The sequence below is a fragment of the Ailuropoda melanoleuca genome, chromosome 14 (assembly GCF_002007445.2).
Source record: "Ailuropoda melanoleuca isolate Jingjing chromosome 14, ASM200744v2, whole genome shotgun sequence".
Lineage (NCBI taxonomy): Eukaryota > Metazoa > Chordata > Mammalia > Carnivora > Ursidae > Ailuropoda > Ailuropoda melanoleuca.
The window spans coordinates 16,527,540-16,550,778 of NC_048231.1; the positions used below are offsets into that span (position 1 = coordinate 16,527,540).

The 23,239-nt window shown below is 40.9% G+C and overlaps 1 protein-coding gene across 34 annotated transcripts in view; it reads left to right on the forward strand.

Annotated features, from left to right (window-relative positions):
- The window catches only part of TTLL5 (tubulin tyrosine ligase like 5), a 279,806-nt gene that overhangs the window by 247,450 nt on the left and 9,117 nt on the right, over positions 1-23,239 (forward strand). For 21 of the 34 annotated variants that reach the window (XM_034643095.1, XM_034643100.1, XM_034643114.1 and 18 more), the window contains 2 exons: positions 15,593-15,730; positions 20,771-21,444. The exons of 3 other annotated variants lie outside the window; for them this stretch is intronic. In XM_034643095.1, the coding sequence (XP_034498986.1) occupies positions 15,593-15,730; positions 20,771-20,786 (154 nt within the window). In that variant the 3' untranslated portion in view covers positions 20,787-21,444. Of the gene's footprint in view, positions 1-15,592; positions 15,731-20,770; positions 21,445-21,606; positions 22,694-23,239 lie in introns of those variants that run through there. 10 more of the 34 variants (XR_004620449.1, XR_004620448.1, XR_004620453.1 and 7 more) reach the window with 4 other exon arrangements.

A 23,239-nucleotide genomic window follows, 5' to 3' on the forward strand; every position in this document is an offset into this window, starting at 1 on the left:
GTGGAGCCTAGGGAAAGCCTCTTCTCCCTCCTGGGCTCTCCCCTCTTGCTGTCGGAAGGGGAGTAGCAGGAAATGGAATCTGCCCCGGTCATGGGATTTTTGAAAGAAACAAAGCATGATCTGACGAGGGCCAGGTTAATCCTGCGATTTCATTTCCCTTTCGGAGAGGGCGGGGGCAGGATTGTGATATGAAGTATTCGGTTTCACATCTGTTCCAGGAATTATCCTCGGCATAAATCCGTTTTTCTTTTAAGCATCCTAAAGCATCCCGGGGAGCTCCTCCTCCCGTGCACCCTTCCCACCCCCACAGTCAATTTCATGGCCACAGAGCAGCTGACAGACTCCCGGAGAGATCATCTTGTCATTGTTACAGGAGGAATCTCTAAGTTCTGGAGGTCCAAATTTCTGTGGGTCAGTACGATCAGTTTTATGTCTGCTCTCCACAGTTGGAATAAAAACTAAGTAGCATACCAGCAGTGTGGTATAATGGACAGAGGACCAGTTTAAAAATCAGAGGAACTGGCCCTCATCTCAGCTTTGCTAAGAACTCTTTGTATGATCTTGAGCAAGTCACGAAACCTAATATTGAGGTCAGGACCCTCATCCGCAAAATTACAGCAGTGTTCTGCAAAATGCAAGTCTTCAAAGTCAGATAAATTTGAGAAATTCCACTTACGCTGTGCCATTTCTTGAGGAGTCACAATATATCTTTGTACATCCGAGGAGTCTTTCAATAAAGAAACTTGTTTTCACCCAGCAATTCTCAAATTTATCTAACACTAGAACTCTTTTTCCTATAATGCTGATTCACATCTTGACACTGAGAAATGAAGTAGAAATCTGTAATCTGTCACGTGCCATGTTTGCCAACCTTGGTTGAAACTAACTTTTCAACTTCCAAGTCTCATTCATGGGAAGAAGAAACAATTTCCTATGTGGCAAGGGGACTTCTAGTTTTAAAAACTGAACGGAAGAGCTAAGGCAAGTATTCAGACCAACACAGGCTTGTGACTAGAGTTTTAAAACAGTTTCCTTTGGGGATGTGGTAGGAATTTCCCACAAATAATTGATTATGCTCAGNTGAAACTTGTTTTCAGTTTCCATCTTTCAGATGGTTAGCGTGTTCTTATGGCCTTTGGGGATGTGGTAGGAATTTCCCACAAATAATTGATTATGCTCAGGGGCGCCTGGGTGGCTCAGTCGTTAAGCGTCTGCCTTCGGCTCAGGGCGTGATCCCAGGGTCCTGGGATCGAGCCCCACATCAGGCTCCTACGCTGGAAGCCTGCTTCTTCCTCTCCCACTCCCCCTGCTTGTGTTCCCTCTCTCGCTGGCTGTCTCTCTGTCAAATAAATAAAATCTTTAAAAAAAAATAATTGATTATGCTCAGCACACTATTAGGTTCTCGTAAGGAATAACTAAAATAAGTCACAAGATCCCTACTCTGAAATCAGAGACTAAAGCATATATACAAGAAAAAATAGAACTCCAGATTTTAGAGTGAGGCAAAGAATGATTACATTTTTATATTTTGAGAAATGTTAGTATGTATTATTAATTCAATATCTGTTGAGAAGATGCAGAGAGAACGGGGGACTCAGGCGGTAATGTAAGTAAAACATGAAAGAAAATTCAACAAACAACTGGATCAAGGGTCAAATGGGAGATGTATGGGGGGGAATGTATAAATAGGATCAGGCAAAGAAGTACTTTTAGTATCTTGAGAAAGTAGCAGTTGCTGATAGAAATATTGAGACTGAAATTAAGTTCTGGCTAAGGTCAGTTTTAGCCAGACAATCCCAGCATTAGTAAAAAAAAAAAAATACGGTTAATAATATATCTTATAAGGAATAATAAGGATGGTTTATTTAATCACTCAGTACAGGGAAATATCACCCACATATTTAGAGTGTCAGTCTTTAATGATATTGAGTTTTTGGTAATGTTGGCTTTTTCCTTTCTCACCTCTCTGGCAACTCTTTAAGTCTCTTTTATAAAGCTCTTCATCCTTTGCTTACTTGTGAATTTTCACTCTCTGGAATCCTGTCTTTGCTACAGTCCTGTCGTTCCAGCTGACCTCTGTGTTAGACCTGTACTAATTCCAGACCTGTACCTTCAGCCAGGGCTGTCACCTATGGCTTCCCGGATTGGTTGTGCACTGCACAATTCTGGGGGTCCTGTACTGTAGACACAGAACGTGTATGCAGCAGCCCTGCCCCAGCCCAGACTTCTCTCTGGATCTGTATGTCTCGGCCGCCTATGGACCTCTCTCCTGAATGTCTCACAGTCCTCTCAAACCAACCCAAACTCGACTCATCATTCTCTCAGACATACCCCTCCTGCGGTCCCTCCCTATTCACCTTCATCAGAGGGGAAGCCAGACACCTAAGAATCTTTCTAGCTTGTCTCCTCACCCCATATACCCTGCTGGTTATCAATTATTATACTTCTCCCCTTAAACCTCTCAGATCTTATGTCTAGTCTCCCTCATTGCCGCTGCCTTGATATGTATCACTTTTGTTTGAATTACTACTGTGTTTTCCACATGAAGGTCTTCACCGTCAGTCTCATCCAAGTGATCTCTTTTTTTTTTTTTAAGATTTTATTTATTTATTCGACAGAGATAGAGACAGCCAGCGAGAGAGGGAGCACAAGCAGGGGGAGTGGGAGAGGAAGAAGCAGGCTCATAGCGGAGGAGCCTGATGTGGGGCTTGATCCCACAACGCTGGGATCACGCCCTGAGCCGAAGGCAGACGCCCAACCGCTGTGCCACCCAGGCGCCCCCATCCAAGTGATCTCTTAACAATGGTTATAATTATGACACTTCCCCACTAAAAAGTCTTCAGAAGCTCCCCTCAAAGTGCAGTGAGTAACCCAAGCCCTTCATGGTCTTCTCTCTTCTCTACGTGTATTTTCCATCACTCCCCCAACAGGAACCTTGAAATCCCCGTCTTTCTAAGCCGCTTGCCACATTGTCTCAAACTCCCGTACCCTTGTAGGCACTGTTTCTTCATTCAGGGTAATCCGGTCTCTTTTTGGCTAACTCTGGCCCATGCTTCCACCTCCAGATCTTGTCATCATTTCCAAAATTTTTCACTGACCGCAGTGCCCACTTTCATCTCTTACCATCAACTCCTAGCATCCTTTGCCTTCCTCTGCCACAATTTGCAAAAATATTTTATTTTGCTTGTTGTCCTCTACCACTAGATTATAAACTCCCAGGGGATCAGGAATTAATGTCATTCACCTCTCTATCACCAGTGCTTTTCACAGTGCTGGACACAAGGTAGGTATTCAATAAGTGAATGTGGGACAGAAGAGCAATTTCTGTTGCTTTTATGAGATTTAACATTCACCATGTCAAGTCTCTGGACAGTGTTCACATCAACTATACAGTGTTTATATCCTGTAAATTATGGGTTTTTTAGTAACTATTTCTGTACTTTCTGTCCGTTGGGCTTCTCAGAGGAAACAGTAACTCCAAGCCATTTTCGCTGGGAACTTTTCCTGGGTGTTCAGGGGCTGTATTCCCTCACCCAGAAACTTATGTGGGGGAAAAACAAGCATATAATTGAGTAACCTATCTTTAATAAGCTAAAGACGTTAAATCCACTACTTACTGACTGTTAAAAAGATAAGGAAATTTAAACAGACACCTTCTAGAATTGACGCAGTAGCAAACTAGGGTGTATGTGCCCATACTTTATGAATTGACCATTAGAATATAGTTGTTTGCTTACACCTACTTTTCATTCATCCCAACACAGCCCCCATCAAAAACAAAAATGTAAAATCAGGCATCTTGTAACTGAAACGTATTTATTTGTTTCGAGTAGCATCTTGAATCCTGGGAGAAAACGGTAATAGATGGATATTCAGTAGGTTTCTAGTCATTGGTGAACTCATGCTATCATTATTGCTTCTAGAATTCCCTAATAGTGTTAGATTTTTCCTCAGTGACCCATCATTGTGGAAATGTATAAACATCATCTTTTACCAAAAATACACAATTCAAAACCCTTTGCGAGGCCTAGCAAATCCCATTTACTAGTGGTAGAAAGCAGAAGTATGTATTTTTAAACAGTGATGTTTGGAACCCTCACCACCCCTGATACAACTTCCAATTAAAATCCAATGTTCTCCATTAAAAAAAAAAAAATCCAATGTTCTCCTTGGGCAGTAAGGCCTAGCAGTCCAGGCAAAGAAGTTAAGTCCTGACTGACTGGACAAAACAGTGGGGTGTGATGAGAAAATGAGAATAGCTGTTGCTTTTTATACCCATCGTAACTCATAGCTATTTTCATAATGTTGATGGAAAGTGATAACCGATCGCCTCGTCACCATGAGTAAACGTTGTATGGCCCACTGTTTGAGAAGAGAGCTCCGGTGACTAATTAAAATATAGTGAGTTCTGAAATGTGTTAGGATGGCTTTTTTTAAGAGTCATTTATTTTAGAGAGTACATGCAGTGAGGAGGAAAAGGGAGTGAGGACCTTAAGCAGACTCTACGCTGAGCACCGAGTCTGACGCAGGGCTGGACCCCACGACTCAGAGATCACAACCCGAGCCGAAACCGACTGTGCTGCCCAGGTGCCCCAAGTTGTTTATTTTTTAAATAGATAACTTTTCTTAGCTGAGTCAGACACTCATAATAGGTATGTTTAATATTAAAATTAGTTTTGAGTCCTCCTGCCTCCGGCATCTACCATCTGGAAACAAAAGAGGCAATTTTGGATCCAATACAACATTTTTTTAAATACTATAAACCTATTAACAAATTATAGAAGAAGAAAATTTTACCTTTTAAAACAATCTATGCTATAATCATGTTTTTATTTGTACAATCCACAAAAAGGAAAGTTCAGACTTATAGTCTATTTTCCTTTCAATTGAATGCACAAATAAAATAAAAAGATATTTGTACAGATTAACTGATGAAGACTTAATATGAAATCTGCCGTGTACTTTACAACCTGGATAATTCTGAGTTGATATAATCTTTACAAGTCCCAGTGGTTTTGAGACACTAAAATGCAGGATTTTATGTATTTTCCCAAGTGTGGGCACACCATCTCTTTGTGTATTAGCTCCCTCCTAAAAATGAGGAAATTGGACAAGATGCTATCAAACACTCTTTTGGTTGGAGAAAAAAAACAAAACACCTCAATAGCTATGCTATAGGGGCAGACAAATGATAGAGAGGTGGGGTCCCCGATCAGGTGGCTGGTTGTAGCTTGGCCTAGCACCGTCAGATAAGGCTGCTGAACAAAGGAAATTTACTTTCCACATCTCCTTCCATGGCAGTCAGTTGGCGGGTTTTGATCATTTGTGAATTTTCAGGGTCCTTCTAAAACCTCTAGTAGGATGTGAGGACTTAATCCCACCTCCTGATCTCACAGCACCGTGGGCCAGACCCTTCGAATTCTAAAAGGCAGTAAGATCTCCTTCCTTCTGACTTGCTTTCACAGGCTCCTGGGACATCAGTTTTTAAAGGCCTAGTCAACAGATTAGAGAAATCATTCGTGTTAAATTTTTATTAGGAAAAAAAAACTTCACAAATATCCTTTCCTATAAAAATGTAGACGTGAACAATCTTGGCACGGGGTGGGGCAGAGAACTTCAAAGATTCGTGTGATGTGGATATGCAACCCTGTGATTAAGTTGATTTTCTAGTAGTTCTGATACTAGTAGTTCTAGTACTAATTGATACAATTAGTATCAATACTATTTCCAAAGGCATCAGAACTCATTAGAGATAATTGGCCAGGGCTCTTATAGAACTGTTGGGAGAAAAGACTCTGTTGACAATAGATAGATTGTTTGTTTGTTGTAATATTTTTTACCTATCACTTGAAGGAAGAAAGATGCAAACAGCAAATATATAAGATGACACAGTAGAATAGGAAAAATCCTGGACTCAGGTTCTGTTACCATACCTGCTGCTTAGTTAATGTGATCTGAAACAGTTAACTTCTCTAGGCTTAGTTTCGCCATCTGTAAAATGGAAATAACATTCACTTAGAAATATGTTGAATGCCTAAATTTTGCCCGGCACCTGACTTCGTATAGCTTCCATGTCTTCTTCATGGGGTTGCTATGAAAACTAGATGGCATATTGCATGTGCAAGTGTTGTTGGTGTTTTTCACTATCAGGTGACACCTAGAGCAGTCTTGACCTCCAATCATCAAAGACTTATTTTTGGCCAAAAAAACCCCCCCAAAAACAAAAAACCTGATTCATTTGCACCGAGGTTTGAAGCAAAGAAAAATTTGGCCTTAACCCCAATTAACTGAAAGTTCAAGTAGCTACAATATTCTTTGCTCAAGTATTCCAGTTACTACAGGTTTTTCTTTGTTGGCATGTGAGGTCATTAGTGGTTAGTAGTCATCTGTTGCTCTGTAAAATGCATAACACATTTTACCCCCAAACTTTTGACTTTAAACAAAAAACATGTGTTATATCACCCTTTCTGTGACTCAGGCATCCTAGCTTAGCTGCATACCTGTGGCTCAAGGTCTCCCGATGAGGCTGTAGGCAAGCTGTTGGCTGGGAGCTAGGAGCTCATCCAAAGGTTCATCTGGGAAATCTACTTCCCGTTCACTCACGTGGCTGTTGGCAGGCCTCTTGACACTTGGACCTCTTCAGAGGCCTGCTTTTATGGACTGAAATGTGACCCCCAAATTCATATGTTGAAGTCTTAACCCCCATTACCTCAGATTGTGACTGTATTTGGACATAGGGCCTTGAAAGTGATGACTAAGTTAAAAGAAGCCTCTTAGCATGGGCCCTAATCCAACGCGACTGATGTCCGTATAGGAAAAGGAGCGTAAGACACATAAGGCACACCAGGGTGTGCCTACACAGAGAAAGACTCTGTGAGGACACAGGGAAAAGATGGCCATCTGTAAACCAAGGAGAAAGGCCTCAGAAAGAACCAAACCTGCTGACAACTTGATCTTAGGCATCTAGCCTCCTGAACTATGAGAAAGTAAATTTCTGTTGTTTAAGCCACCCAGTCTGTGGTATTTGGTTGCGGCAGCCCTACCACACTAATACAGCTGCCTTACAACATGGCAGCTGCCTCCCCTGGGCAAACAATACATGAGAAAATGAGAAAGCACCCACACAGAAGCCACAGTCTTTTTATAACCTAATCTTGGAAGTGATACCCCATAACTTTAGCTATATTCTCTTTGTTAGAAGTGGGTCTGTAAGTCCAGTCAGTCCATACTCAAGAGGGGATTTCAGGAAGTGAGTGGATAGCAGGAAGTGGAAGTCACAGGAGGCCACCTTAAAGGCTGCCTACCACACTAGTTTAGATTTGTTTTTAACAAAGTAAAAATTGAAAGTTAACAGATGGACCAACTGGCATATTTTACATGTGTAGATTCGATGTCGTCAAATCATGGGCACCCTGGCTAATGTAATCTATAGGCCATACTACCATTCTGTGAAGCAAAGATTGTTCTGATCTGGAAAATATAAAATTTTGACATTTAGGACAAGGTTTTGTAGGGGTGAAAAAAAGATCACTTTATGGACAAGAATGAAGAGAAATGGCCCAGTGAATCCTCTGTCTGTGCCTAATACAGTGATGTTTACCCAGGGATGCATACCAAGGGGTCTGCAGGGGGATGAGAGGGAAAGAGGAGGGAAGATAATCATGAGTTTTAAAAAAGCTTGGTCAAACCGTAATATAATCTTCACAGGGGAAGTGAGAAGAAACAGGTTTTATGAAACAGTACAGAAAGCAAAACTGAACAAAATCTTGGCTGATAGAAAATAGGTCACAGAGAGTTGAGAAACTGCTCTAATCTTTCTTTTATTGTTAATAGACGAAAAGAGGGATAAGGGATAGCAGGTTAGAGGTGGGCTTGCAGTGAGCCAAATACCCAGAGAGGTGGTACATTTTAGAAAATCCAGGGAGGAGTGAAAAATGATTAGTGGGCTCTATGGAAGGTAAATACAAACTAACAGACATATTCAGGAGCCTTTCAAGAGCTAATAGGAAGAACTCTACAAGAGGAGGATGGGTGACAGTTGAACCCAAGCTTTAGTTCAAAGGATCCAAAGGACATCTGCTCTGTGGTGATTGCAAGCTGACATCTGATTCCTCGGTCAGTATGCTGGGATTCCAATAGCTTTAGCCTCTAAAATTAGTAGCATTGTCAGCTTGATTGTCTCATGTTTTTCTAACCATCAGAGTCTATGTGGCAAAGCTGTCATTATTCCCAAGCACAGTCAGATTTCTTTTCACCAACAGCCTTCCTTTTGGCCTCTTGAATGATGCTAACATGAGGTTAAATTCTCCCTTTACCTTCCAGAACATTCTAAGAGCTATCACTTATAATAACACCTCCAAATACCAAGCTTCAATAATTTGGCTCCTGCTTCATCGGAACTCCCCCTTGGGTGGCCCTTTGTTTTAAGAGAGGAAGAAGCTGTTTCCTGTTATCTCCTGGTTGCACGATAACAAGATGACAGACTGATTCTAGATCTCTTTCAGTTTTCCTTACACAAAGCTATGGAACTAGAGTGGGACAGTACGGGGATCTCACAAGGTGACCCTCCCTAAAAAGGTGCCTTCGGATTTGAATAATAATTCTATGGATTATCTAAAGAGTTCCCCTGAGTAGATGTTTATGTTGGTATGGAACAATTTCTGAGATATATTGTTAAATGAAAGATAACCAAAAAACCCACTGAAGAATATGTTCCCATTTGTGTAAAAAGGGGAGCAGGAATATACATTTGTATGTGCATAGGCTGCTCTGAAAGGACACACACGCCCCCATACACACCAGGAATGAGTCTAGGGTAGAAGACACTTTTAACCCTGTACCTCTTGTATCATTTGATTTTTTTTTTTAATTTGTGCGTGGATTACTTTTTTTTTTTTTTTGTAGTTAGGGAGCTATTAAAAAATGCTCTTATTTTTCAGTTATTCATAGAATTTTTTTAAATTCCAGTAGAGTTAACATACAGTGTTATATTAGTTTCGGGAGTATATGATAGTTCAACAATTCTATACATTACTCTGCTCATCATGATAAGTGTACTCTTAATCCCCTTCCCCTGCTTCAACCATCCCCACACCTACCTCCCCTCTGGTAACTTCCCTAGTTTGTTCTCTGTATTTAAGAGTCTGGGTTTTTTGTTTGTCTCTTTTTTTCTTTATTCATTTGTTTTGTTTCTTAAATCCACATATGAGTGAAATCGTATAGTATTGTATCTCTGACTTATTTTACTTAGCATTATGCCCTCTAGATCCATCCACGTTGTTGCAAATGACAAGATTTCATTCTTCTTTATGGCCTAGTAATATTCCTCTGTGTGTGTGTGTGTGTGTGTGTGTGTGTTCGTGCGCGCATGCGAGCACACGCACGCGCAGGCTGCATCTTTATTGATTCATCTGTCAGTGGACACTTGGGTCACTACCATATTTTGGCTTTTGTAAATACTGCAATAAAGACAGGGTGCATATATCTTTTCAAATTAGTGTTTTTGTTTTCTTTGGGTAAATACCCAGTAGTGGAAATACTGGATCATATGGTATTTCTATTTTTAATTTTTGAGGAACCTCCATACTGTTTTCCATGGTGGCTGCACCAGTTTGCATTCCCACCAACAGTGCAGGAGGGTTCCTTTTTCTCCACATCCTTGTCAGCACTTGTTTTGTCTTTTGTTTTTGATTTTAGCCATTCTACCAGGTGTGAGGGGATAGCTCATTGTAGGTTTGATTTGCATTTCCCTGATGGTAAGTGAGGTTAAGCATCTTTTCATGTGTCTGTTGGCCATCTGGATGTCGTCTTTGGAGAAATGTCTGCTCATGTCTTCTGCCCATTTTTAATTGGACTATTTAGGTTTTTTTCATGTTGCATTGTATAAATTCTTTATATATTTTGGATATTAACCCCTTTCCATGTATATCATTTGCAAATATCTTCTCCCACTCAGTAGGTTGTTGTTTTGTTTTGATTGTTTCCTTTGCGTTGCAGAAGCTTTTTATTTCAACTGTAGTCCCAATGGTTTATTTTTGCTCTTGTTTCTCTTGCCATCAAGAAGAATGGTGTTACAGCTGATGTCAGAAAAATTACTGCCTGTGCTGTCTTCTAGGATTTTTATGGTTTCAGGTCTCATATTTAAGTCTTTAATCCATTTTGAGTTTTTTTGTGTGTATGGTGTGAGAAAGTGGTCCAGTTTCATTCTTTTGCATGTAGCTGTCCAGTTTCTCCAATACCATTTGTTGAAGAGATTGGCTTTTTTTCCCATGGTATATTCTTGCCTCCATTGTCATAGATTAATTAACCACATAATCGTGGGTTTATTTCTGGGTTTTTTATTCTGTTCTGTTGATCTGTGTGTCTGTGTGCCAGTGCCATACCGTTTTGATTACTACAGCTTTGCAGTATATCTTGAAATCTAGAATTGTGATACTTCCAGTTTTGTTTTTCTTTTTCAAGATTACTTTGGCCATTCAGGGTGTTTTGTGGTTCCATACAATTTTACGATTATTTGTTCTAGTTCTGTAAAAAATGCTGTGGGTATTTTGGTAGGGATTGCATTAAGTGTGCAGATTGCTTTGGGTAGTATGGATATTTTAACAATATTGGCTCTTCCAGTCCATGAGCATGGAATGTCTTTCCATTTCTTTGTGTCATCTTCAATTTCTTTCATTATTGTTTTAAAGTTTTCAGATTACAGGTCTTTTGCCACTTTGGTTAATTTTATTTCTAGGTATCTTATTATTTTTGGTGCAAGTGTAAATGGGATTGTTTTCTTAATTTCTTTTTCTCCTGCTTCAGTATCAGTATATAGAAGATGCATGTATTACTTTTAATATAACACAAATAGAAACAGTTTTTAAAGAGAAAGGCATTGAAGAAGGGAAATTTTAGTTCCCACATAAAGCCTTTGAACTCATGCTGTGTTCTCTCACATGGTCGCCTGATTTTCCAGTTCTCTCTTCTTGTCGTTGCACTTTGAAAACTCATGACAGCAGGAGCTGCTAGCCATTGAGCACCTGCTCTACCCTGAGTGCTGGGGGTTTTACGTGGAGTTTCTTCACTTGATCATCACAGCAATCACATGAGGATGTTTCTTCCTGCCTCATTTTTTAGCTGAGACTTGTATATTCCTTCCTCTGGTACTTTTTAGAAGATGGAGAGGACACAGTTCCAAGAGAGATTTTCTGCCAAATGCCTGACCAGCACTTTGCTTCAGCAAAGACTGGAGTGACCCTCCTTCTGAGTTTTTCTCTTCTGTTTGTGTGATCCTTTCTCTGGGCTTATTATTTCATTCGGTTCAGAACTTCAGCTTCACTCTAACAATTCTGACATGGGAGTCTCCATCACCGGTGTTCAGACTCCATCACAGTAACAGATCCCGTCTCGGACACCTGAGAAAAAAGGTGCATCTGTGAACTCGCATGATTAGAGAGAATTAGGGTGGTTCCAGCTAAATGTCATGAGATCTTTTTCTCCATCTCTCTCTGCCTCATGTTCTCTCCATCTTTCTCTCCATCTTTCTCTCCATCTTTTTCATTTCTTTTCATAACTCCGTAAACCTCCCTCTTTCCTTCTTTATATGGTTTCTGCCATGTAGCACATCAGTGGAGGGGTATAGTTTGAGCAGCTCTAGCCTTAGTCTTTCCAGTTTAATGACCACAAAGTAAAAACAGTATTTCTCTTTCTCTGTTAGTATATAGAAATCCCAAGGAAAGGCTGTGATTGACTTGGCTTGGATGACATGACCAACTTTTATGGTAGTGGGTGGGGACTTTGGCCAGGTCTGGATCACCTGCCAGCTTTTGTGATCAAGAGGGTATGAGACTCTCTTAACTATAGAGAACAAACTGAAGGTCACCAGAGGGGAGGTGAGTGGGGGGATGGGTGAAGTAGGTGAAGGGGATTAAGGAGTGCACTTGTCCCCATGAGCACTGGATAATGTATGAAGTCATTGAATTGCTCTGTTGTACACCTGAAACGAATATAACACTGTATGCTAATTATACTGGAATTTTAAAAAAAAGAAAAAAAAGAAGTTATGGTACTGACATTCGTAGTCTGACCATAATCATCAGATTGGAAAAGAGCAAGTGGGGAGCAGTTTTCCAAAGGAAGTGAAAGGAGCTGAGACCACAGGCAGATGGGAAGGGATGTTAGGAGACAAAAACAGTAGATTTCCCGTACTTTCAACCCAGAGTTTCTTTGCAACTTTCCGAAATGGGATTAAAGAAGACATTGTGTGCGGTAAGTACTTCATATTGTGCCGACAGCAAAGTAAATGATAGAGCAATCTCTACTGTTATTGACTATCTTTTTTAATTGCGGCAAAATACACTCAACACAGAATTTACCACTTTAACCATTTTTAAACGTACAGTTCAGTGGATTAAGTACATTCATATATTTGTGCAACCATCACCACCATCCAGCTCTAGAAACTTTTTTTATTCTTTTTTACAAAACTAAAACTCTACCCGTTAAACAATAACTCCCCATTCTTCTCTCCCCCAGCTCCTGGCAACCACCTTTCTCTTTTCTGTTTCTATGAATTTGACTATTCTAGGAATCATATATAAGTGGAATCATGCAGTATTTGTCTTTTCGTGACTGGCTTATCTCACTTAGCATAATGTCTTCAAGGTTCAGCCGTGTTGTGGCATGTGTCAGAATTTCCTTCCTGTAAGGCTGAATAGTACTCTATTGTATGTGTATACCACATTTTATTTATTAATTCATCTGTCAGTGGATACTTGATTTGCTTCCACCTTTTGACTATTGTGAGTAATGCTGTGAACATGGGTGTACAAATATTTGGTCAAGTCTGCTTTCAGTTCTTCTAGATGTATATCCAGAAGTAGAGTTGCTGAATCGTATAGTAATTCTATTTTTAATTTTGTGGAGAACCGCCATGTTGTTTTCCGTAGCAGGTACACCATTTTACATTCCTACCAACAGTGCCCAAGGGTTCCCTTTCTCCACATCCTCTCCAACACTTTTTTTTTTTATAGTAACCATGCTAATGGTTGAAATGTAGCCATGCTAATGTGTGAAGTGATTGTAAGTTCTTTAAATTAAACCTTGGTAACTGGGCCAATACAAGTGCCTTTGCCAGAAGTAGAGCACACGGCGTTGTGGATGAGTGGGACAGAGAATATGGAGTGTTTTAAGAGTCAGATTGGACATGATGGCTGAACATTAAACTCAGAAAAGTCTTCTCAAAGCCAGATGTGGAGTTTAGCAGTCATCTATATAGAGTTACCTGTTAAAGCTGTAAGTGGATACATTCTCTGAGGGAAAGAATGTAAAAAAAAAGAGCAGCAAAGTGCGAAGAAGAAAGAGGATACAGTGGAACCACCCAAGGAGGCAGCCTGAAGATGCACTGGATATTTCAGAATCTTAGAGACCCAGAGAGGGTAGAGTCGAGAGGGTGGGAATGACTGATGAGCTCAGATGATATTTTTTAATGGCCTGTAATTAAAATTTTTTTAAATTGAATCATTTTCATGTGAATACTACCCTGTAACGTCCCTTGTAATCTTCAGAATGCTTGCATATGGATTATCTTGTTTAGCCCTTAATCCAGTGAAGTACACAGGTTATGTTCCCATATTACAAGAAAGAAACTGAATCTCGAGGGGATTGGGGTTTTCCTCAAGTTATTGCTTGGTACCTCTAATTTTCCCAAGGTGATCAGCTTTGGGGAAGCCGAAGGTGGATGATGCCAAGTCAAAGTGGGCATCAGAGGAGGTTTCCCTCAGACAAGTGCCCTGGCTGCTCGCCATCCCTCGCACAGGCACTTCCCTCAGTACCTCCTGGAAACAAGATCTACTGACCCCTCTCAGGTTCCTGTGAGGTACTAAGGAGTTTGATTCTCTAGACTCTAGAACAGTAGTTTGTGAACGATGGGGTCATGACCAGACAGTGGGACATCAAGTCGATTAGTGGGTCATGACCAGGCTCACGAGAGCCAATGGTGCACGTGTCTTCCCAACGCTGTGAACTCTCAGTAACTTCATCATGTTGGTTACCTGAATTTGGCTGTGGTGGAAATCAGCCAACACCACAAAGCTGGGGCCTTTGTTTGTTTTACCACAGAGAACCAGTTGTTAAACATTCACTAGCATCCCACTGACCAGAACCATCACTTCTGCCTCTTCCCTCCCACCCCTCCTATAATGGAGCAGAGTAGAATAGAAAGAAAAAATAATGAGGGTCCATCTGTAATAAAAGAATTGTTTTGTGAGACTTCTGTTTAAGTCAAAAAGATATTAATGTATGTATTCATATAAGATGTATTTTTTACTAAATAAGTTTGAAAGTCAGTTGTCTAGGTAGGGTCCCTTCATTTACCTTCCTCAAGTACTTGAAAGTCTGCTGTTCTGCTGATCTTTAGGCAAAGAACTACTAGAATCCAGCATCTTTTTTGAATGAATCCTGTACCTGCTGTGGGAGGAATGAGACTGGATTTATATCAGGCTGGAAATTATTATTCTAGAATAGACAAAATCCCTCTGTATATCAGTTCTTTTGAACTCAAAGCTATATAAAAGATCTCTTTTTAGACCCCACCAAAGATTTTTCTACAGTGAGCATGTATTTGTCCTATGCTCAGAAAACAATAATCATTATTATTAAGTCCCAAAGATTAGAAGCCCAATAAATAGCAGAAATCAGATTTAATTAAGTACATAGCCTTGTGTTACTCTACCATTCTTCAGTGTGAGAACTTTCTATAAAGAAATTAAATCTTTTTAAGAAAGTAAATATACTTTTTGTAAATCATTTTCCTTTTAATGATTTAGTGATTTGTTTTATAAATCCAGATTTTATGTATATTTTTATATATACATGCATTACATTATATAGAAACATTTTATATATAAACATTATATATAAACATATATATATTAATATCCCAGATATGCTTAAGTGAATTATGCTTCAAAACTAGATAGATAGATATAGATAGATCCTGGAATTAGATGTCAAGAACTTTGATTTAGATCAGTGTTGCAATTTTTAAATTTTCATAAAAGGGAAGTTATTAAATATTCGTATGCAAAAAAAACCTACAACTCTGCAAACATGTTAAATGGTCTGCCCTTAACTATCAAAATGGAGTTACAAAAAGAAACATTTTTCACTGAGTGACATTTGAAAGTCACCCAGACAGGTTTCTCTCTGTTCCGTGAGGTCATTCTGTCATGCCTATTTTACTGCTCTGTTGTAGTAAGAAAATGAACCAGAATAAAGGGACCATGGTTTTACAGGTTTATAGGAGTTAAATATACTTTCAGAAATGAGTTATGGAACATTTTTCTTAGAAGAATTTGGCTTATTGGATATATGACTTCGGTTCTTCACAGTAGAATTCCTTAAAATAGCATTTTATCAAAACTGCCCTACACTTCCTTGCAAGCAGAAAGAAATTCTCCCCCATAGCTGGACACTTGACCCGGGTTGCATTTAGCATCTAAGAGGTCAACCACGTGCCTGCATCGTTCACCAGACGTGGAGAAGGGTTTCTGGGAGGTCTGAGCACTTGGGGTGCTGCTGTGGTCAGCCAGCTCGCTCCCTTCTCCCCTAGGGCTGCCTCCGCTCCGCACAGACCCCTTGCAGCCGCGCCCGGCGCCCCCGTGTCACCAGGCCGGGTTTCAGGAAATGGATCTGCTGCTCTTGCCGCCTGTGTTGTTCATTCCTACATACTGGACCTGTGCCCGGGAAGGTGAGGCCAGCAGGTTGACCCTCACTCCCCAGCTGTCCCTTTCTCCTAATGTCACTCAGGATATAAATAACGTGATTCATTCACTCTCTTATCAAACCAGAACGTTGCCAGAAGATACTATCAGGGCCAGTCTGATCCGTTGGAAAGGCCTTAGGGGGCACATCTAAGAGGCACAATGGACAAAGCCTTTGCATTTAGGTAGTTTTAAAAATTACGTTTTTAATTTTACTTCTCCTGTTCACTTCAGACCTGGGAGGGAGAAAAATAACTCCAGTTACACGTTCATGTTGTTTGAGGTCTGGGCCGCCTTCAGTGGCGTGGAAGTCGTGGTGCATCCTCTGTTTTTTCTGAGCTGGAAAAGCCGTGAGTCAGATGATCTCATTGAAAATGTGCTTCCCTTTCCTCCACACAGCTGATGGGTGGTAGGAGCGCTGCCCTGGAGTGCGGATTGCTGCTTATCCCACGAGGCTGTGGTGTTTGCAGAAGCCAAGTTTGTATTGTTAGTTGGAAATCTTTTTCTACCCATAGGGAGCACTGCTATCGATCGTTTCCCACATCAGTCAATCCAGTATTTACCAAGCACCCCCATGTAAACACGTACATGGCAAAATGCTAGGAGCTCAGGTCCTGTGAAGATTTGTAAGATGCGGTCTCTGCACTTAAAAGAGTGTATCCATGGGACATGAGCAACACATGCAAGACAAAGCCCCCCCACCCCCACCCCCGTCCTCTTTAAAATATTTTTATTTGCTATGTTGCAGTAACACAAGCCAGTTATATAATATGATGCTACTAGAAGAATAGTAGGCTGGAGGACAGATTGGGTTTGTTGCCAAACCAGTACAATGTCTTTTACAGGTGCTTCAAGATTTTTAAGGGTAATTCTGATAATATTTTATGTTTATGTTGCTTGTTGACTTTAAAACTAACCTAAGAAGATGTAACTTCATTTATTTGATAACTACCAAGTGAGTGTATAAGTAGTACGGGCCATAGGCATTACGAAAAAAAAGAGAGAGAGAGAAAGAATTTCCAGGTCAGGACATCAAAGAAAAAAAGACGGACAACTTCAATGACAGGTTTATCAAAATCCTACCAAAAAAGAGCCAGGCTGTGATCGTGGCCACAGAGGCAGTGAGGGGGAAAACACAATAACATTGTTGTCCTGTGTATTGTTCCTGCCCTGATAACCCCAGAACTGAGTCAGCAGGCAGGAGCGGAGATCTAAGCAACTCTGGACCAGAATTATGGCAGGTGTCAGGGACAACAGGTGGAGCATCTAACTGGAGACCCTTCACATAAAGATAGGACCCCAAAGGGCTGTATTCTCCATGTAAAGGTCAGCCAGAAATAAACCGTCCCTTCCCACTTTACCTTTACCCCCCTCAGGCACTGAAAGAAGATTGCCTGTCTTGAGCCTTGGTGCTGAGTGAGATGGAGTAGGGGACTCTCCCCTGATGTTTTATAACCACAAACTTGCCCTTGTGTAAGTGTGGGCATGAATTCATATTCCCTAGGCACCCTGAAAAACTTCAAACTGAGAATTTAATCTAAGGTGATCCTAAGGTAATAGTGGCCCCAGGCACCTAGTAGAATCAAATGCATATTTTTTCTGGAAGGATCTTCCCTCAACTCAAATCTCAAATAATTCTTATAGGTAAAGGTCTAAGAACTGCGAGCTCACAGTTTATAATCACAAAACAAATAAGGAAACGTGGCACCATAGTGAAAGTCAGCAAAATAACATATAACAATCTTAGACCCACAAAGACTAAGATACTGAAATTACCAGACATACAATACAAAGTAAATTTTCTCATGTGTTTAGAGAAATTAAAAGAGGGAGTAAAAGTAGGAGTAAAATCAAAAGATTAAAATTATGATGAAGCAGATTTGAAAAAGAACTATGTCGTACTTTAAAATTGCAGAGATACAGTTAATTACAGTTTTCAAATCAATGAGTGGGCTTAACTGCAGGTTAGACCTAGCTGAAAAGATATTTGATGAACTCAAAGATATATTTAAAGAAATTACGTGAACTGCAGGACAGAAAGAAAAAGGGAGGAAAAACCAAGTGAGAAGGCCTGATAGATATTTAAATACTAGGAGTTCTGGAAAGAAAAAAAAAAAAAGTGAGACAGGACAATAGTTGAAGGGACGATGGCTAAAAATATTCCACAACTACTGGAAGATACAACTGGCTATAGTGAATCACAAGAAATCCACTACTGAAACTTTGGAATACTAAAGACAAAAGATGTTAAATTTAAGCACCTTGAGGCAAAGGAAGGCTTTCCAAAGGAATGCCAGTTTGATCAACAACGTAGTCCTCCACAGCAGTAGTGGAAGCCAAACTACAGTGCGATGTGGCCATTGATGAGAAAAAATAAGTACCCCACCAGAAATGTATTTTAAGCAAAAGTATCTTTCAAGGATGAGGATGAAATAGATATTTTCCAACATGTAAAACCCAGGCAACTTTGGCATCAGTAAACCTTCACAAAAGGAAAGATTCTAAAGAATATATTTCAGCAGAGGAAGGTGATACCAGAAAAAGGTCTGAGATGCCAAAACTGACTTAAGAGCAAAGAATGTATAAAGACACATGGGCAAATAAAAGCATAATAATAAACTATAATGTCCTTGTGAGGTTAAAAAGGAGGGGAATGAAAGTATCCAACACCAATATCAGGGTAATCAAGACAGAGGCTATGATCAGAGTTAAGTAGTCTAACTTGATCTTATAGAGTGAAATGGTAAAGATAGTGATTAATGTTAGCTTTACATAGTATATACAAATGCAAAAATAAGTAGGTAACTACTAAAAGAATAGAAATTATAAAATTTTAAGGAGAAAAAGAAAACATAGAAAAGCTTAAGGGGCACCTGGGTGGCTCAGTCGTTGAAGCACCTGACTTTTGGTTTCAGCTCAGGTTGTGATCTCATGAGCCCTGAGACTGAGCCCCATGTAAGGCTCCACGCTCAGTGGGGAGTTACTTAAAGATTCTCTCCCTCTGCTGCTCTAGTATAAATAAATCTTGAAAACACAACTTAAACAGTAGAAATAAATAAAAACATTTGTAATCACAAAAATGTGAGTGGACTAACGTTCCAGCTAAAGTGAAAGATTGACTCATGCAACAGATATTTCGTGAGCATCTGCACCAGGCACAAAGCGCAGAGCCGTGGATAGAACAGCCCCAGATCCTCAACTGGAGGTGCAGACAACAAACCGCGTTAGTAACAGAGATAGTACATCAGATAATGGTGTTCTAGAGAGAAAATAAAACCATAAAAGATAGAGAGTGGGGAGAGTGACTTAAGAAAATAATAAAATAGTTTGTTGGTTGTGTGTTTTAAAAATGGTGCAACTGCTTTGGAAATGGCAGTTTCTCAAACCTTTAAACAGAGGGTTACTGTATGACCCAGCAGTATACGCCCAGCAGAAATGATAATGTATGTCCAGACAAAACCTTGTACATGAATGTTTATAGCAGCGTGATTACTAATATCCAGGAGGCGGAAACAACCCCAGTAGCCATCAACTGGTGAGTGAATAAATAAAACATACACACAGTGGAGTAGTATTGAGCCATAAAAAGGCAGAGAGTATTGTTCTATGCTACAGCGTGGAAGACCCTTGAAAACATTACACCAAGGGAAAGAAGCCAGACACAAAAGACCGCATATTGCATGAGTCCACTCGTATGAAATGTCTAGGATAGGCAAATCTATAGAGACAGAAAATAGATCAGTGTTTGCCTAAGGCCAGAAGACAAGATGAGCGAGAGTGATGGTGTAGGAGGTATAGGGTTTTGTCTTCTTTCGGTGAAAATGTTCTAGAATTGATTGTGGTGGTGGATGCACAACTCTGAATATACTACAAGCCACTGGATTATACACATTAAATGGGTGAATTGTATGGTATGGGGCTTATATTCTCAATAAAGCTGCTTTGTTTTTTTTTTAATCAATAAACAGTAAACTCAATAAGAAAATAAGCAAAAGCCACGTCCAGGCGTTTCACAGAAGAAAAAACATATATGCACGATAGATACTTGAAAAGAGGCTCGACCTCATTCCTAATTGGGAAAATGCTCATGAAAACCACAGTAGGACACCATTGTATACCACTGGACTAGCAAGTATTTTAAACTCAGGCAACCCCCCTTCTCCACAGGTAGGGGAGGTAGAGAAGCTGCCCTGGGGGTGGGGCGGTGGGAATTGGCACAATCGCTTAGGAATGTAATACGGCATTATTTTTAGAGAGTGGAAGATGCAAGTGGCCATGACCCAGCAGTTCCACTCCTAAGTATATAACTGAAGAAGTTCTCCCAGTTGTGTGCTGAGATCACATATAATAATAGTTCAGCAGCACTGTCAAATTGAAAACCACAAAATTGTGAAAACGAAACAACAGAATATTTAGGGTTAGGAGTGTATGTAATAAACCTGTTTTAAAAAAGCAAAACAAGGGAAGGATAAACACATAATTCAGGATAGTGGAAATGGGAAGGCAGTGGGAGGGCCTCACAGGGGATGGAGGGTGATAGTAATGTCCTTGTCTTAACCCGGGTGGTGGGATGTAGGTGTATATTGTGGGGATGGGGACAGCGGGGGTATATTCTGACAACCCAATATTCAACAAAGATTTAGACTAACTCAGAAGCGTACTTGGAGCAGTCTTTCCATGCAGTTCAGTACTGAATGCTAATAACGCTGACCTTACATTTCTAGAAAAGGTTAACATATTCAGCGCTTTATATTTAAGAAGCGAAAGAGTTAAAATGTTCTTATCCAGGAAAAAAAGAAAAGAAAAGAAAAGAAACTAAGAAGTAGACAGAAAAGCAGCAGAACCGGAGTGTGTTAGAAAGGTGTCCACAAAAGTGGTTAAAATGAAAAGTCTTCAGGTTCAAGGTGAGCATTTATGTGGCCACAACTTCTTCGGGCTTCAGTGGTATGAACTATACCAGACGTTGCTGTAAGTAAAACCCCACACTCTCATTTAGGTCACTTAGCGGCTGGTTCTGTCCTTTTCAGATCCTGCTCACGCTAAGAGATGAACCGTCACCGCACACGGGTAGAAGCTCTTTGCTAACCCGCCTCCTGCGGGGGTGTGACCGAGGCCAAAGCATCCACCGTTGCTGCGAGGGGTCCACGGTACTTTTTTTTTTTTCTTTTTTTTTTTTTTGCTGCCTCAGTCCCCAGAGCCTTCAAGCAACAGTGGCAGTAGATTGTTGCCAACCAGCCAATCCAGACTTTCACTGAGACGACGGGGAAACACATCAGCTGGGTTTTGACTGAACTTGGCAGTGGCGACATTCAACTGATACGTTATATAGCCCATCAGAGCACACGTGTATCTTTTATCCCTTTACCCCCCATACCCCCAACCTGCTTAGGCCTCCTCTGTCCCTCTCCTGCTACCGCACAGAGTTGATATAAAAGAGGCTCTTTGGCTATTTGCATTCTGCTTCCTCTTCTTTTCCAGATGCAGTATTAAGCTTTACTTCCTACAAGCCTAAAATCCCAACAACATTATCTACCAAAGTTGTTCTTTCCTTTTCCAAGGGTTCGGGGGAAGGGGGGGGCATACATCACAAGTTTCTCAGAGAGTGAAGAAAAGTCGGTGTGCTGCTGACCACAGGAGCCATGGTAAAGGCACCCTTTGGAATTACTGATTTCTAAAATCAATAAAGTAATTCTATTTTTATTTTCTTTTTTTCCATTTACTAATTTCCCCACAATCAGTATTCACAAACAAGCCTGAAATGGGACCAACTTCTTGTTTTCTTTCATTGCTGGGCAATTTTTTAAACTTTGTCTTAGGAATGTTAACTAAAGAGATGTCTTATCCTTCCATTTGGTTTCAGCAGATGGTGGGTCCAGGCTGTTCCCCACAGGCAGCTCCTGTACCTGGGAAGTGCGTGCGTGCACACGTCTCCATTATCAGCCCGCAGCAGACAGGTCCTCCAGGGGTCCTCAGAATGAGGTGGCACAGCCCCCCAAGCATGCCTTTCCACTTGACCTCTGCTCCCTCTCCTCACCTTTCCCCGGTCCCCTCTCTGGCTTCTCCTGAAGAAAATGGTTGAAAGGTGGGCTGCAGGGCCCACCAAAGGACTGATAGCTACCCTGGGGAGTTCCTGGGGGAGGATCCAGAGTCTGGGTTTTTCTACAACCAGGTACTCTAAACTCAGCATTCGAACCCCAAAGGAATAATGACACCCAACAAGGCAGAGAGAAAAGGGACTTTATTGACTTCTTAGTGAATGCAAACAGGTTTGAGCACATGGAAGCATTTCGTTTGCTTGTGAGGGATGAAGACTGTCACTTGAGGGAGGGGAGAAAATGTATTCGTGATGTTCCTGGGACTTCTGGTTAGTAGTCTGAGGACCACCCTAACTGTTGGCTAACTTGGTTGTGAATTGGTTAGGAGACAAATCAGAATTCCTTCATGATTCCCTGGTGATGTGTAGAACCGGGGAAAAAGGCATGTGGATCATATGAGAAAGGATAAGAGGGCATGAGCCCAGGAAAAGAACTTTGAGACCAACTAGACTGCTTGGAATTGCCCTAGGTAACCATTAGAATTGGGTCCTCAGGCTAATTTCTTCTTGCACTCCCCGTGTGCTTATCAGCTGCTAAGACCAGACTGCAGATCTCTCCTTCATTTAACCAGATACTTTCGTGTCATTTTTACTGGTACTGAGCTTCTCTTGGTAATAAACGAGACTGATCATATGATTTCCCCCTCCAACAATGGTGTCATTTCCAGTGTCCCTCCCTCCCCTCCCCCAAAACAAGTGTGTATCTTTTCAGACAGACGGACAGTGGCTCAAGTTTCTATAGTGCCTCTCAGTGACATGTGGAATGGAGAGGCTGGGCTTGAGACGCCCGCCCATATTTGTATCTGCTGATAAAGATAAGAATAGAGCTCTCATATAAAAAGAACATTTGGAATCACAATGTGTTCTGTGTTCTTTGGGATACTTCAGGAAACATAACTCATTGCCTTGGTTCATTAGGATGAGCCACAGGCCAACATTTTAGTGATGTCCTATGAGGTTGGATAAGAAGGAAGGTTTATTCTGGGATCAAAAAGATTAGTCCCTTCTTCCTTATTTAAGCCTCAAGGAAGGACCAGTGATGTCAGATATAAGACACTGCTGCTCAAAATGTGGTTTTTAGGCAGCCTAGACCTTCCCCCAGGACTGAAGATCTCTCTAGAGCTGCAGCCTGAAATCGTACATTTTTAATAAACACTTTGGGTATTTCTCGTGCCCACTGAAACTCGAGAATAGCTATCACAAGTGAAGAGACTCTGCAGCCGAAGGGCTGGGCATGCTTCATCCCCTCTCCAGGCCCGCTAGCTCCCTTGGGTAAGATGGACACAGTCCCGGCAACCATGATTTTAGGGCAGGGACACAGCCCCCCAAGTACAGTGGAAGTAAACGGATGCCACAGGGGATGAAGCCTGAGAGAGAAGCTCTTAGAATTGGCTGGGCATGG